This window comes from Physeter macrocephalus, chromosome 7 (assembly GCF_002837175.3).
Source record: "Physeter macrocephalus isolate SW-GA chromosome 7, ASM283717v5, whole genome shotgun sequence".
NCBI lineage: Eukaryota > Metazoa > Chordata > Mammalia > Artiodactyla > Physeteridae > Physeter > Physeter macrocephalus.
The window spans coordinates 153,255,619-153,268,975 of record NC_041220.1 but is presented as its reverse complement, the minus strand read 5'-3'; the positions used below and the strand labels follow the sequence as shown (position 1 = coordinate 153,268,975).

Genomic DNA, 13,357 nt, shown 5'->3' with positions numbered 1-13,357 from the left:
GAGAGGCCACGACGGTGAGAGGCCCGCGTACCGCAAAAAAAAAAAAAAAAAAAAAAAAAAAAGCTAGGACATCAGGTGTGACCTTGTCTGGACAACGATGAAAGGACACTTCCTGAGAGGGTGGACGCAGCAGACAAAACTGGTTAAACGCATTAGAGAGAGGCAGAGACATTCCTCCTAGTATTATGAACTAACTCTGCTCCCCACTTCATACCTTGAAGTCCTAACCCCCCAGGACTTCAGAAGGTGATGGAATGAAGCTCTTTCAAGAGGTGATGAAGGCAAAATGAGGGCATGGGGGTGGACCCTAATCCAATCTGGCTGGTGTCCCTCTACGAAGAGATGAGGACAGAGACACACACAGAGGGAAGACCAGGTGAGGACACAGGGAGAAGGCGGCCGCCTGCAAGACACCGAGAGAGGCCCTGGGAGAAACCAACCCTGCCAGCACCTGGAGCCTAGACTCGGGCCTCCAGAGCTGTGAGAAAATAACTGTCTGCTGCTGATGCCGCCCAGACCCTGGCACTTGGTTACGGCAGCCCAAGCAAACTGCTTCGCCGAGCTTTCAAGGTCCCCGTGGCACCGGGGCAGGGAGCAGACTGCTGTTGGCCGGGACACCTGAGCTTGGAGATCTGGTGCAAAACCTCCAAAAACAGTGGGCGCTGGCTCTGGAAACACGATGGGTGAGGAGGCCGCTCCCATGAGAACACAGCTGGAGGCAGCTGCTAGACAGCTGCTAGATCTTCTCCCGAGGGCCTGGGCCCCGCGCAAACACCAACTGTCTCGCCCATAACCCCCAGGCAGAAGTCACCTCATCCTAGTCCCTCCAAGATTCTGAACCATCCCGCAACTTTTCACAAAGATGATAATTACGCGTCATCGCTTCAATGCTGAGTGTAGGTGTCTCCCCTTCCCTCCTACACTGGGAGGTCCTCTGGGGCAGAACCTCTGTCCTACTCTGTCTAGAACACAGAATCCTGAACCTCACAAAAATGTTCTCAATTCGATTTGCACGCATAATTGTTCTCTTGACGCTCTTCTGGCGTCCCAACAAACACAACAAAAGCCAGTTTTCATTACCATGTTCCAGTTAACACATCAGCAATTTGATTTCTTTACACAGATATGTTACATTAATTTATGCAAAACACTGGGCATCTTTCAATCTTTGCATTATAGATTTGGTTTTGGTGAGCAAAGGACAGTCCCTTGCCTGCATTTTCATTTCTTTTGTTCTCCAATTTAATGTTCCAAGGGCACTCTTTCTCGCTGACACTTCAGAAGATAAACATTTTCTCAAAAAAAAAAAACCGCCTCTTCGACATCCCTAATCTAGGATTTCACTGAGTCTCACCACTCTCTAAAAGCACACACAATGATTCTGAAAATTGCTGGGTTTGCAGCTCAAAACCAGAAAGCTTCTGGAACTCGTTCCTTCAGAGTGGTTACACAGCCTGCCAGAAGACACAGCTGTGAAGCAGGCAGTATGTGGTCCCTCCCCCCGTTCCTCTTGACCCTTTCGCTGCTGACAGTACCGTTACAACACACTCACACACACACACACACACACCACACACACACACACTATGTACATTATAAGCCATTTGTTATAACTGTTCACAGCGGGAGAGCTGAACTCCAACCAGCACATGCATGTCTCTCTGCAGGATAAATGCCCGAGGCCACCGCGCAGGAGCGAAGCCCAAGCCCGAGCGTGCAGGGAGCGTCCCCGCCGCAGGGCACCGCCCTGCACTCCAGCACAGCACGCACTCTCGTGACTGCAGCAGGGCCCGGAAGTGGCTCTGATAAAGATGACAGCTGGCGCTTGGCACGTGACCTGCTCGCAATCTAGAGCCATAAAGCTCTGACCGTGCCGCTCAGACACAGCTCGACTCCGTACGTGTATTACTCACGGACCTTCCTCTCTCGCCCAGGGGTTTCTGGTCTTGGCCGTGCAGACTGGTAGGTAACTGCAACCACAGCCCACATACGCGCACACGGACCACCACACCTGCTCCCTCAGAGCCACCCACGCTCCTGTTCAAGGCCAGCAGCACCCAGCTTACAGCCACGTGAAATAAAACCCCGTTATGGAAGGCTCTCAAAAGCAAGCATTTAAGTTGGTCACCTCTGGGACAGAATCTTCAATTTTGAGGCCGGTGTTTGAGTAGCACGTCAACTCCCAGAGATCCTCAAGGAACAGAAAAATATGCACTCGGCGACCCTACTGTGTACAAATGTGCTTCCATTCTTCCATCAACCCTTGTAAAATAAGGTCGTACCCCAGTTCCTGCAGTGGCCTACACTTCCCTCTCCTGCCCTCCTCACGGATGAGGGTCCAGACGACAGTATGTATTTCACCTGAATTCCACCCTCACTACAGTGACACAGCTACACTGGACACACTTGAGAATCAGGGCACATGACCGTGTAATACTGCTGCCATTCCGTTCTTTCAGATGCTCTGACCCCCTCTTGGGGAGCCAACCGACTTGATGTCTATTTTAAAGCTCAAAATTAAGTCATTAAATAAGGCCAATTGAGAAAGGCTTGCCCTAGTCCTTTGACTAACAATCCTTCCAGACAATTTGGATTTCCAGACCCAGCAGCCCAGCTGTGCCCTCGATGTTAAAGCATCCCGTCAGCTGGCCGTTCTGGATAAAGCACGTCATTCAAGCCCACTACACTGGGTTTCTCGCTCTGTGAACATAAAGAACGTTACTGTACGGAAAACACAGCAGCTGTTTTAAGAACCAAAGATGCCACGATGGCGTTCAGAGCGACCCCGCCCTGGGGATGCTTCTCTCGCCGGCAGTGGTGCAGGGCTTGGTCCTGGGGACGCTGGAAGTTGAACCTGGTTAGTGGCCACCTCAGGTCTGGCGGAAACCAGACACCCAAGCACTCACCCACCACAGTGCAGCCCACCCCAAGACACCTTCTTAGTAACCCCAAGTCCAAGAGTCTCCTACCTTGGGGTGGGGCATCCCTCCTCGGCCTGGACTTTGGAAGAAAGCTCTCTGCGCGCACCGGGGTCCTCTGTTTGCCGTCGCACTTCCACAGGAGCTTCCTGCCAAGGGTGGTACAACGAGACACCCGGTCATCAAGCTGCCGCCTCCGAGACCTCTGTGATCACGAACCCTTCATTGTGGGTTCGCCCCGTGAGCCCGCACCACGAAGGCAGTGACGCCGCCTGCCGTCAGCCGGCCACGGGACCCGCGAGCCCGGCTCTCCAAAGCGTCTCATCAAAATGACTCAACAAGACCGTGCGTCCCCTTCGGCTCTGGGCAGGAAGCAGAACTCCTACGTGAGGGTCATAAACCTGTGGGACACGCTGGCCCCCAAACCCTAATCAAATCAAACCCAGCTGGTCACGGCTCCCTGCAGCGAAACCTCAAGCCCCGGGACCTGGAGTCTGGGAGCCTTGTTTCTTGACCGAGCAAGCACGGAATTCTCAGAGGTCACAATGCACGGGGCATGGGCACCCGGTCGCCGTGTGTGCAGGCCTTTCTGCACCAGGGGGCCACACAGAAAGCTGCACCTCTCTTCACATGCGGACATTCATTATTGTGTAACAAACCGATGACTGGTTTTTTTTTTTTTTTAAAAAGAACCTCCATCTGATGCTGCAGGAAATCTTTTCTCTGAAATGTACAAATGCAGACGGAAGGGGGAGAAAAAAAAGCAGAGTGTGGGACAGGAAGACTGACTACAGACTTTGAGGTATGGATACAAATATGTAACTTTTTAGAAAGCTTCTCATCAACTTTCACCATCAAAACTCCTACTTTAAAAAAAAAGTGAAATAGTTTAACGCACTGCATTTTCAATTACATTTGCCCCAGAACAGTCTTTAAACATATGTGACCAAAAAAAGGGACTAAGAAGAATACTAATAGCATCAAGTGACATCAATGTTTGAAAACTATCAATCATGTGTTGTCTTAAGCCTTGCTATCAAGCACCCATTGTGATTTCAGAGAAGAGCTTGCCATTTTCTATCATCTCCCCCAACTTCTTCCCTTTGTATTAAGGGCAAGCTAATCAAAGGGAAAGACCGCTTCAGTGAGAGCGGACGATGAGGCTGCGAACTCGAGATGTGGCTGAAAACAGGGCACTCGCAATTGTCATGAGTGTATCGACTGTGTCCCCAGGTGCTGATACTAGAAAAGCTGGTGCACGGAAACGCTCAGACAGCTGGACACAAGTCACAGGAGCTGATACTAGAAAACCTGGTGCACGGAAACGCTCAGACAGCCGGACACAAGTCACAGGAGCTGATACTAGAAAAGCTGGTGCACGGAAACGCTCAGACAGCCGGACACAAGTCACAGGAGCTGATACTAGAAAAGCTGGTGCACGGAAACGCTCAGACAGCTGGACACAAGTCACCACGGCAATTGGCCATGATGTTCTGGGGCTGTCCTATACGTGCCTTAAGATGGGACTGCGGTGGCTCTGTCCTGGCTCCCTGCAGGACGCTTACCTGCTTGTAGAGGTCGGTTGAGGGCGACGACCGGGACCTTCCGTGGATGTACTGTGGCCTCTCGCGTGGGTCCAGACCCACGTCCAGGATGTTGTCTGCCGAGTGGTACCTCCCAGAACTCCTGGCTTCTGGGGCTTTCCTCTGTGCCCTCCACGAGGCTTGATACTCTGCAAAGGTTCCCAGCCTCTGAGGCGGGTCTGACCTCCCCAGCTTTCCCTCCTTTCCAGGGCCCGCTGTCCAAGGCCTTTCCGGCTTCTCCTTGGGGAATCCACCGGGTGCCGGCCTCGGCCCTGGCCGCTGGCCCACGGGCTTGCTGGTTTCCTCAAAAAACTTCCACCTGTCGGCAAAGGTGTGCACGGTCTCGCCGGGAGGTGCGGGGCGCGGGCGCGGGCGGTCGTCCCCCGCGAGCCCCACCTCGTTTATCTTCTCGGGCTCGGAGTAGGACTTCAGTTTCTGCTCGGCCGTGAAGCGCCTCCGGCCTGCGATGCGCGAGGCGTGCAGCGCGCCGCCGGCGCCCGAGGGCAGCCTGGCCGGGGCCGCCTCCCAGACGCGAGGGAGGGTGTCGGGGTCCGACGGGCTGGGCTCCAGGTCGCGGCGCCTGAACGACGTGGCCCTCAGGACGCGGGCCTGCGCCTCCTTCAGGTGGTCCTTATAGGTGCTGGAGAAGGCGGCTTCCGGGGCGCCCCCTGCCGGCTGCAGGCCCCAGCCGCGCGCCTCGGCCTCGGCCGCGGCCGCCTCCTCCTCCTCCTCCTCCTCCTCCTCCGCGGCGCCGGCCAGCGTGGCCGGGCTCCGGCTCTTCTGCAGCCTGGCTCGCCGCAGCTGGATCTCATTCCTCAGGGTGGTGGCGAAGCGGTCGCTCCTCCGCATGGGTTTGCCCACCGGGGCCTCGGGCGGGGGCCTCTCCGGGGCGCCCTCGAGGCCGGCCTCGGGCCGGCGCGCCCCTTCCTGGGTCAGCGAGTGCAGCATGGGCGTCTGCAGGGGACAGATCTCGCCGCCCCCGTGGGCCCACGCGAAGCCGCCTGCGACCCTCTTCACACTCGCTGCTTCCACGAGGCCGGCCACGGGCGGCTCCTCGGCTCCCTCGCAGTGGCCCCCGGCCTCCCTGTCGGCCGGCGCCCCCCTCCCCCTCTGCCGGGCGCCCGGGGGCCCCTCGAGCCGGGGCGGGTAGCAGCGGGGCTGCGCGGCCGGGGCGCCCCCCTGCGGGCCGCGTCGCGAGGTCACGCAGTAGTAGCGGCTCTGCGCGCCACAGTCCCCCTTCTGGTGGCCGGCGCTGGGCCGCCCCGCCTGAGCGGGGCTGTCATCCGGGAAGCGCTCGGCAGGCGGCTGCTCCCTGAGCCACGTGGCGGCACTGGGCCCCTCGTGAAAGAAGGGGCCCTCGTCGCTGGAATGGCGCGGGTGCTGGCACGCGGGCGAAGGCTGCGGGCAGCGCACGTCCGTGCTGGACAGGGAGGCCTGGAGCCGGCTGGGGGCCCCCGGGAGGGCCCTGGCCCCGCTGTCGCAGGGCGGCCACCCGCAGTCCAGGGGCACAGCCGGCGCACAGCCCGAGCTCCCGGCTCTCCTCCCGTCGCCCGGGCGCGCTGGTCTCTGCGGCTGATCGGCCGCTTCCGGTCTCCAGTCGCTGTGGGACTGAGCGCGGGTCAGGCCCGGAGGGTACTGCGTGGTGGCCGCCTCTGAGAATGGAGGGCCCTGGGTCTTCTCGTGGCTCTTGGTGGCAGCAAAGCTGTCACTGCGGAGAGGGGGAGGGGGCGGAGGAGGGGACGAAGAGGCCTTTTTCTTATCGGGAACATGCCAGACCGGCCCAAAACTGGACCTCCCGGAAGCAGCTAGCTTGGGCTCAGGACTGTCCTCGGGCCTGGGGCTCCTGCGGCTGTCACAGGGGACCCTGGGGGGGAAGCACCCGAGCCTCTCGTCCACACACTGAGGGTCACCGGCAGCCAGGCCCTGGCGGTCGCTGCCTCCGGCGGAGGCCTCCCAAAGGCCCACTTTGTAGAGAATGTTCTCAGCAGAGGAGGCATCCGCCTTGGGCAGGGTGTGGTCAGGCGTGCTGGAGCTGGTGGAGAAGGAGCCGTAAGCGGAGTCCCGCTTGTTCGGGCCGCCCAGGTGGTCGATGCTGCTGTTAGACTTGGCAGCCGAGAGGCGCCCGGAGGGGTAGGACTGGGCAGGCTGGTCCAGGCTGTCCACGCTCCCCAGGGAGCTGAAGTGGTCAGAGGTGCACTGCAGATTCGTCTGCTCCCACGCGCCGCTCGACAGGTCCTGGGAGGAGGAGCTAGGAAACGAGAACCACAGCAACAGTGCGCTTTAGAGTCAAGTTGCAGCTAAGGGCAAGATGAGACAATGCATGTAGGAGCGGCTGGCCCTGGGTAGAAAGCAACCACTCTTCCTGGAGCGAGATCCCTGGGTGCGGCGCATCTAAGTTTTCCCATTTTCGAAGAGCAGCTTTCCGAGGGCAGGCTGAAAGGACCGAGTCCTACCCACATGATGCCTGTCCCCAAACAGAAAACCTGCCACGCTGCAGTACCTCTCTCAGCTCTACACCCACAGGCTGGACCAAGTCCAGAGCAGGCAGCAGCAGGCAATGCCCCCTGTGAACACCTTTATCCTCAATCACCGGTTAAGTATCGCAGATAGCAAACCGCTATCTGCGCATGAGCTAAGGACCGCTTTTAGATTTTTTTAATGGGGGGGGGGGCGGGGCGGGGCACGGAATCAAAAGAATACTTCCTGATGCATGAAAATGATATGAAATTCCGATTTCAGTACTCATAACTAGAGTTTGACTCCCTGGGTGCGGCGCATCTAAGTTTTCCCATTTTCGAAGAGCAGCTTTCCGAGGGCAGGCTGAAAGGACCAAGTCCTACCCACATGATGCCTGTCCCCAAACAGAAAACCTGCCACGCTGCAGTACCTCTCTCAGCTCTACACCCACAGGCTGGACCAAGTCCAGAGCAGGCAGCAGCAGGCAATGCCCCCTGTGAACACCTTTATCCTCAATCACCGGTTAAGTATCGCAGATAGCAAACCGCTATCTGCGCATGAGCTAAGGACCGCTTTTAGATTTTTTTAATGGGGGGGGGGGCGGGGCGGGGCACGGAATCAAAAGAATACTTCCTGATGCGTGAAAATGATATGAAATTCCGATTTCAGTACTCATAACTAGAGTTTGACTGGAACTCGGTCACGGCTGTGTGCTTCGCTCCCAAGGGCAGAGCTGCGCAGCTGCCACGGACACTGGCCCACCAGCCTGAGATATCAATCCTATCTGGCCCCTGGCAAGACGAGTTTGTGGAGCCCTGGTTGAGTGCAGGACATGACTCCTACTATGGACTGCTAACACAAAGAAAGCCATCCAAAGAGAATGATCTTCAACTTAGAAAGGCAAGTTCAGAGATTAACATGACTTTTCCAAACCCAGATATTAAATCACAGGCAGACCTCATTTCGAAATGAGGTCTGCCTGTGATTTAATGAAAGCTCACATGATGATTAGCATTTTTTAGCAATAAAGTATTTTAAGACTAACGTATGTACTTTTTTTTTTTCAGACACAGTGCTACTACTGCACACTTAAAGCTCTCCATAATGAAACTATTTATCCAGGCATGTTAAGTGCTTTCGTTAAAGCTCCACAAAGCTGGAACATTCACGCTTCCAAGAAAAAAACTGGCTGCTTGAGGTTCGAGGAGTACCAGGATGAGAAAGGGAAAGTGTGACCCGGGCAAGGACACAAAAGTGTGAGCTAGCTAAGTCACATGAGGGAGGCATGACCGTTCCACGCCATGTCTTCAGAGGACAGACCAGGTACCCTTGGCGGAAACGGAGCATGCTCTTCTCCATCCGCCCACCAGTATTCCTGAGTGGACTTTTCCAGGAGATTCTGAGTCCAAGCAGTTATAAACAAAGCTAAGCACTTCTTCCACAGGGCGTATGTGTTTCTTTAATCAAGAAGCCGCCACATGGGCTTAATGAAATATAAGGCCCACTTTTTACGTAAGTTTTACCACACGGATGAGAATCCGGTTTTTCAAAAATACCCTGGACTCCAACTATTACAATCCCTTATGGCTTGAAATAGGTAATACTGTATTTAAGACCTATTTCCTTCACAGCAGACCAGTATTTACTAACAGCCAAAAACTGATTTTGAAAGAGTTATGTTAGCTCCACACACACACACACACACACACACACACACACACACACACACACACATACAGACAGACACAGTCATGCATACCACAAATATGCGCACACGCAGAGATACACACACATACCCAGATACATATTCCTTCACAGCAGACCAGTATTTACTAACAGCCAAAAACTGATTTTGAAAGAGTTATGTCACCCCCACACACACACACACACACACACACACACACACACATACAGACAGACACAGTCATGCATACCACAAATATGCGCACACGCAGAGATACACACACATACCCAGATACATACACACACACAGAGGTACACATATACACTCACACATGCACTTGTGTACACACCCCACAGCCACACTACTGCTGTTACCATCATCCTTCTAATAGACCAGTGAGGACACTGGCCACTAACCTCAGGTGACTGGCCAGCTCCATGTGGCCCGGAAGGGCATCTCCAAGCCAACACACCCATGGTGTTGTCCCATGTTTGCCTTGCATGAGCCCTTCTGACCCCAAAATGTGGGCTCCAGAGAAGCCAGGTTGAGCAGCGCCCCCCCACACCGCTTCCACCAGCTCACCATCCTAACATCCTCTGTCTCAAAGTCACCAAGAAACCACCAGGCCTGGCACATGGGCTGTGAAGCCCCCTGGTTTCCCCTGTACCTCCACACAGCAACCTGGCGGCTGGGGAGAGAGTGCTGGTGTTTAACAGAATTTCCTGGGGAGCTTTCACCAAAAAACCTGCCCAGCAATAAGTAATGTGGTGGCTGTGGACACGTGGGTGACGTGGACAGCCATCCCACTCGGCTGGCCCAAAGGGATTCAGCCAGAAAGGGAAGTCTCCAGGCTCCTGATTTATCAGCTGGACAACATAAATGAGGAAGCACACTTGCTTGTCCTTTCTCTTGGTGTTTTATTTTTTGTTTTCAAGCATTATACACCTGCCTACTCAGTGAAAGAATTTAGAGTCCTACCAGTAACGGTGTGTCCACGGCCTTTTCTCATCAGAAAAAGAACATCATTCTGAGGTCAAGAAAGATGCTATTTAAAACACAACAATCCAAAATCTATGGGACACAGTAAAAGCAGTTCTAAGAGGGACGTTTAGAGCAATACAAGCTTACCTCAGGAAACAAACAAACAAACAACTCAAACAACCTAACCTTATACCTAAAGGAACTAGAAAAAGAACAAACAAAGCCCAAAGTTAGTAGAAGAAAAGAAATCATGAAGATTGGAGCAGAAATAAATGAACTACAGACTAAAAAACCATTAACAAAGATCAATAAAACTAAAAGCTGATTCTTCGAAAAGGTAAACAAAATTGATAAATCTTTAGCCAGACGCATCCAGAAAAAAAGAGGGCCCCAAATCAATAAAATCAGAAATGAAAAAAATTATAACAGAAACACAACCTAGAAGAAATGGACAAATTTCTAGGAAAGTACAATCTCCCAAGACCGAACCAGAAAGTAGAAAATAGGAACAAACCAATTACCAACAATGCAACTCAATCTAAAAGAAATAAATAACTCCCAACAAACAAAAGTCCAGGACCAGACGGCTTCATCTGGTGAACTAATGCCTTTCCTTCTCAAACTATTCTAAAAATTGCAAAGGAAGGAATGCCCTGAACTCATTCTACAGGGCCAGCATCACCCTGATACAAAAACCAGACAGAGATATCACAGAAAAATAAAATTACAGGTCAGTACCACGGATGCACATAGATGAAAAGTCTTCAACAAAATATTAGCAAACTGAATCCAAAAAATATGTTAAAAGGATCATACACCACGATCAAGTGGAATTTATCCCAGCGATGCAAACAAGGATGGTTCCGTATCTACAAATCAACCAATGTGAAACACCACATTAACAAATTGAAGGAGGAAAACCATATGATCATCTCAAGAGATGCAGAACAATGTTCTGACAAAATTCAACATCCATTATAACAACTCTCAACAAAGTGGGTATAGAGGGGACGTACCTCAACATAATAAAGGCCATCTATGACAAACCCACAGCTAACATCACACTCAACAGTGAAAAGCTGAAAGCATTTCCTCTAAGATCAGGAACAAGACAAGGATGCCCGCTCTCACCGCTTTTATTCAACATACTTTTGGAAGTCTTAGCCACAGCAATCAAAGTAAAAGCAATAAAAGGAATCCAAACTGGAAAGGAAGAAGTCAAACTGTCACTGCTTGCAGATGACGTGATACTATACAGCAAATCCCCTACATACATACGAACCTTCAAGTTGAGAACTTTCAAAGACGGGAACATGCATTCGCCTGTCCAATCACATAAGTTAGTTCACGTGTCTGGTACATTGTCACGTGCGTGCATCCTCTACAAGGGGCTGTGCTTCTGTGTACTGTACAGTACTGTGTAGAGTACAGTAGTACAGTATCTTTATTTCAAGCTGGATCTGCAAGAGGATGACTTCATTGAACTCCTTGCTGTGTAACATGAGGAGCTTACTAATGAAGACCTGATGGAACTGGAGGCCCAGAGAAGGACAAAGAGGAACAAGAGGAAGAAGAAGTAGCTGAAGAACCCAGGAGATTCACGATGCAGGAAATGGCAAGGGGATTTTCTTTATTTGAGGAGGCACCGTTAGTTTTTGAGGCACAGGACCCGAATATAGAATGGTACACAAAAGCTGCAGCAGCTGTCCAGAATGCAATCCAGTGCTACCGTGTCATCTATGACGAGAAAAAAAGTGCTACTACCCAGACATCACTGGATCGTTTTTTCAAGAGGGTAGATAGAAATTGAATCCAGCAAGGAACCAGAACCTGTGCCATCAACGTCAGGCGTGAGTGAAAATGCAGGTTGCCCTCCGTCTCCTATTGCTGACGATCCTTCGGCTCTACATCTCCCATCTGCTCTCCCTGCTGCAGTCAGTAACTCTTCCTGCCTGTTCCCTTGATGCCAGCCCCTGTATGCCAGCTACTGTACTTTTCAAGGTACTGTATTATAAGATTAAAAATGTTTTATTTATTTTTTTGTGTTTGTTTTTTATGCATTGTTTGCGTGAAAAGTATTATAAAACTCTTACTGTATAGTACTATATAGCCGACTGTGTTAGCTGGGTACCTAGGCTAACTTTGTTGGACTTAACAAACAAACTGGACTTACAAATGTGCTCTCAGAACAGAACTCGTTCGTATGTAGGGGACTTCCTGTCCATAGAAAATCCTAAAGATGCCACCAAAAAAATATTAGAGCTCATCAATGAATTTGGTCAAGTTGTAGGATACAAAGTCAATACAAAGAAACGTGTTGCATACTAACAATGAACTATCTGACAGAGAAACTAAAGAAACAATCCCATTTACCACTGCATCAAAAAGAACTAAATACCTAGAAATAAATCTAACCAAGGAGGTAAAAGACCTATACTCAGAAAACTGTAAGACACTGATGAAGGAATCTGAAGATGACATACACAGATGGAAATATATACCGTGTTCATGGACTGGAAGAATACTGTTAAAATGACCATACTACCCAAGGCAATCTACAGATTCAATGCAATCCATATCAAAATACCAAGGGCATTTTTCACACAACAAGAATAAATAATTTTAATATTTGCATGGAAACAGGAAAGACCCTGAAGAGCCAAAACAATCTTCAGAAAGAAGAACAGAGCTGGAGGTATCACAATCCCTGACTTCAGACTATACCACAAAGCTACAGTCATCAAACAATATGGTACTGGCACAACAACAGACACATACAACAATGAAACAGAATAGAGAGCCCAGAAGTAAACCCACACACTTATAGTCAATTAATCCACGACAAAGGAGGCAAGAATATACAGTGGAGAAAAGACAGCCTCTTCAATAAGTGGTGCTGGAAAAACTGGACAGCTACATGTAAAAGAATGAAATTAGAACAATCCCTAACACCATACACAAAAATAAACTCAAAATGGATTAAAGACCTAAATTTAAGACCAGAAACCATAAAACTCCTAGAGGAAAACATAGGCAGAACACTCTTTGATATAAACTGTAGCAATATTTTTTTGGCTTTGTCTCCTAAGACAAAGGAAAGAAAAGCAAAAATACACAAATGGGACCTAATTAAAAGTAAAGGCTTTTTTAAAAAATTAATTAATTATGGCTGTGTTGGGTCTTCGTTGCTGCGCGCAGGCTTTCTCTAGTTGCGGTGAGTGGGGGCTACTCTTCATTGCGGTACAGGGGCTTCTTATTGTGGTGGCTTCTCTTGTTGTGGAGCACGGGCTCTAGGCACGTGGCCTTCAGTAGTTGTGGCTCACGGGCTCTAGAGCGTAGGCTCAGTAGTTGTGGCATACAGGCTTAGTTGCTCCGCGGCATGCGGGCTCTTCCCGGACCAGGGCTCGAACCCGTCTCCTCTGCATTGGCAGGCGGATTCTTAACCACTGCACCACCAGTGAAGTCCCGAAAATTAAAGGCCTTTTTTTTCAGAGGAAAGGAAACCATCGACAAAATGAAAAGACAACCTACTGAATGGGAGAAGATATTTGCAAATGATATGACCAATGAGGGGTTAATATGCAAAATATATAAACAGCCCATCCAACTCAATATCTAAAAAAAACAAACCTGATTTAAAAACATGCGGAAGACCTGAACAGACCTTTTTCCAAAGGAGACATACAGATGGCACATGGAAAGTGCTCAACATCACTAATCAGAGAAGTGCAAAT

General features: G+C 50.9%; 1 protein-coding gene across 1 annotated transcript in view; it reads right to left on the bottom strand.

The window, feature by feature from the left end:
- The window catches only part of SHROOM2 (shroom family member 2), a 156,215-nt gene that overhangs the window by 50,210 nt on the left and 92,648 nt on the right, over positions 1-13,357 (bottom strand). The window contains exons 4-5 of the mRNA XM_055086342.1: positions 4,484-6,749; positions 2,970-3,067 (exon numbers count right to left, since the gene is read on the bottom strand). Coding sequence (XP_054942317.1) covers positions 2,970-3,067; positions 4,484-6,749 — 2,364 coding nt within the window. The remainder of the gene's footprint in view (positions 1-2,969; positions 3,068-4,483; positions 6,750-13,357) is intronic.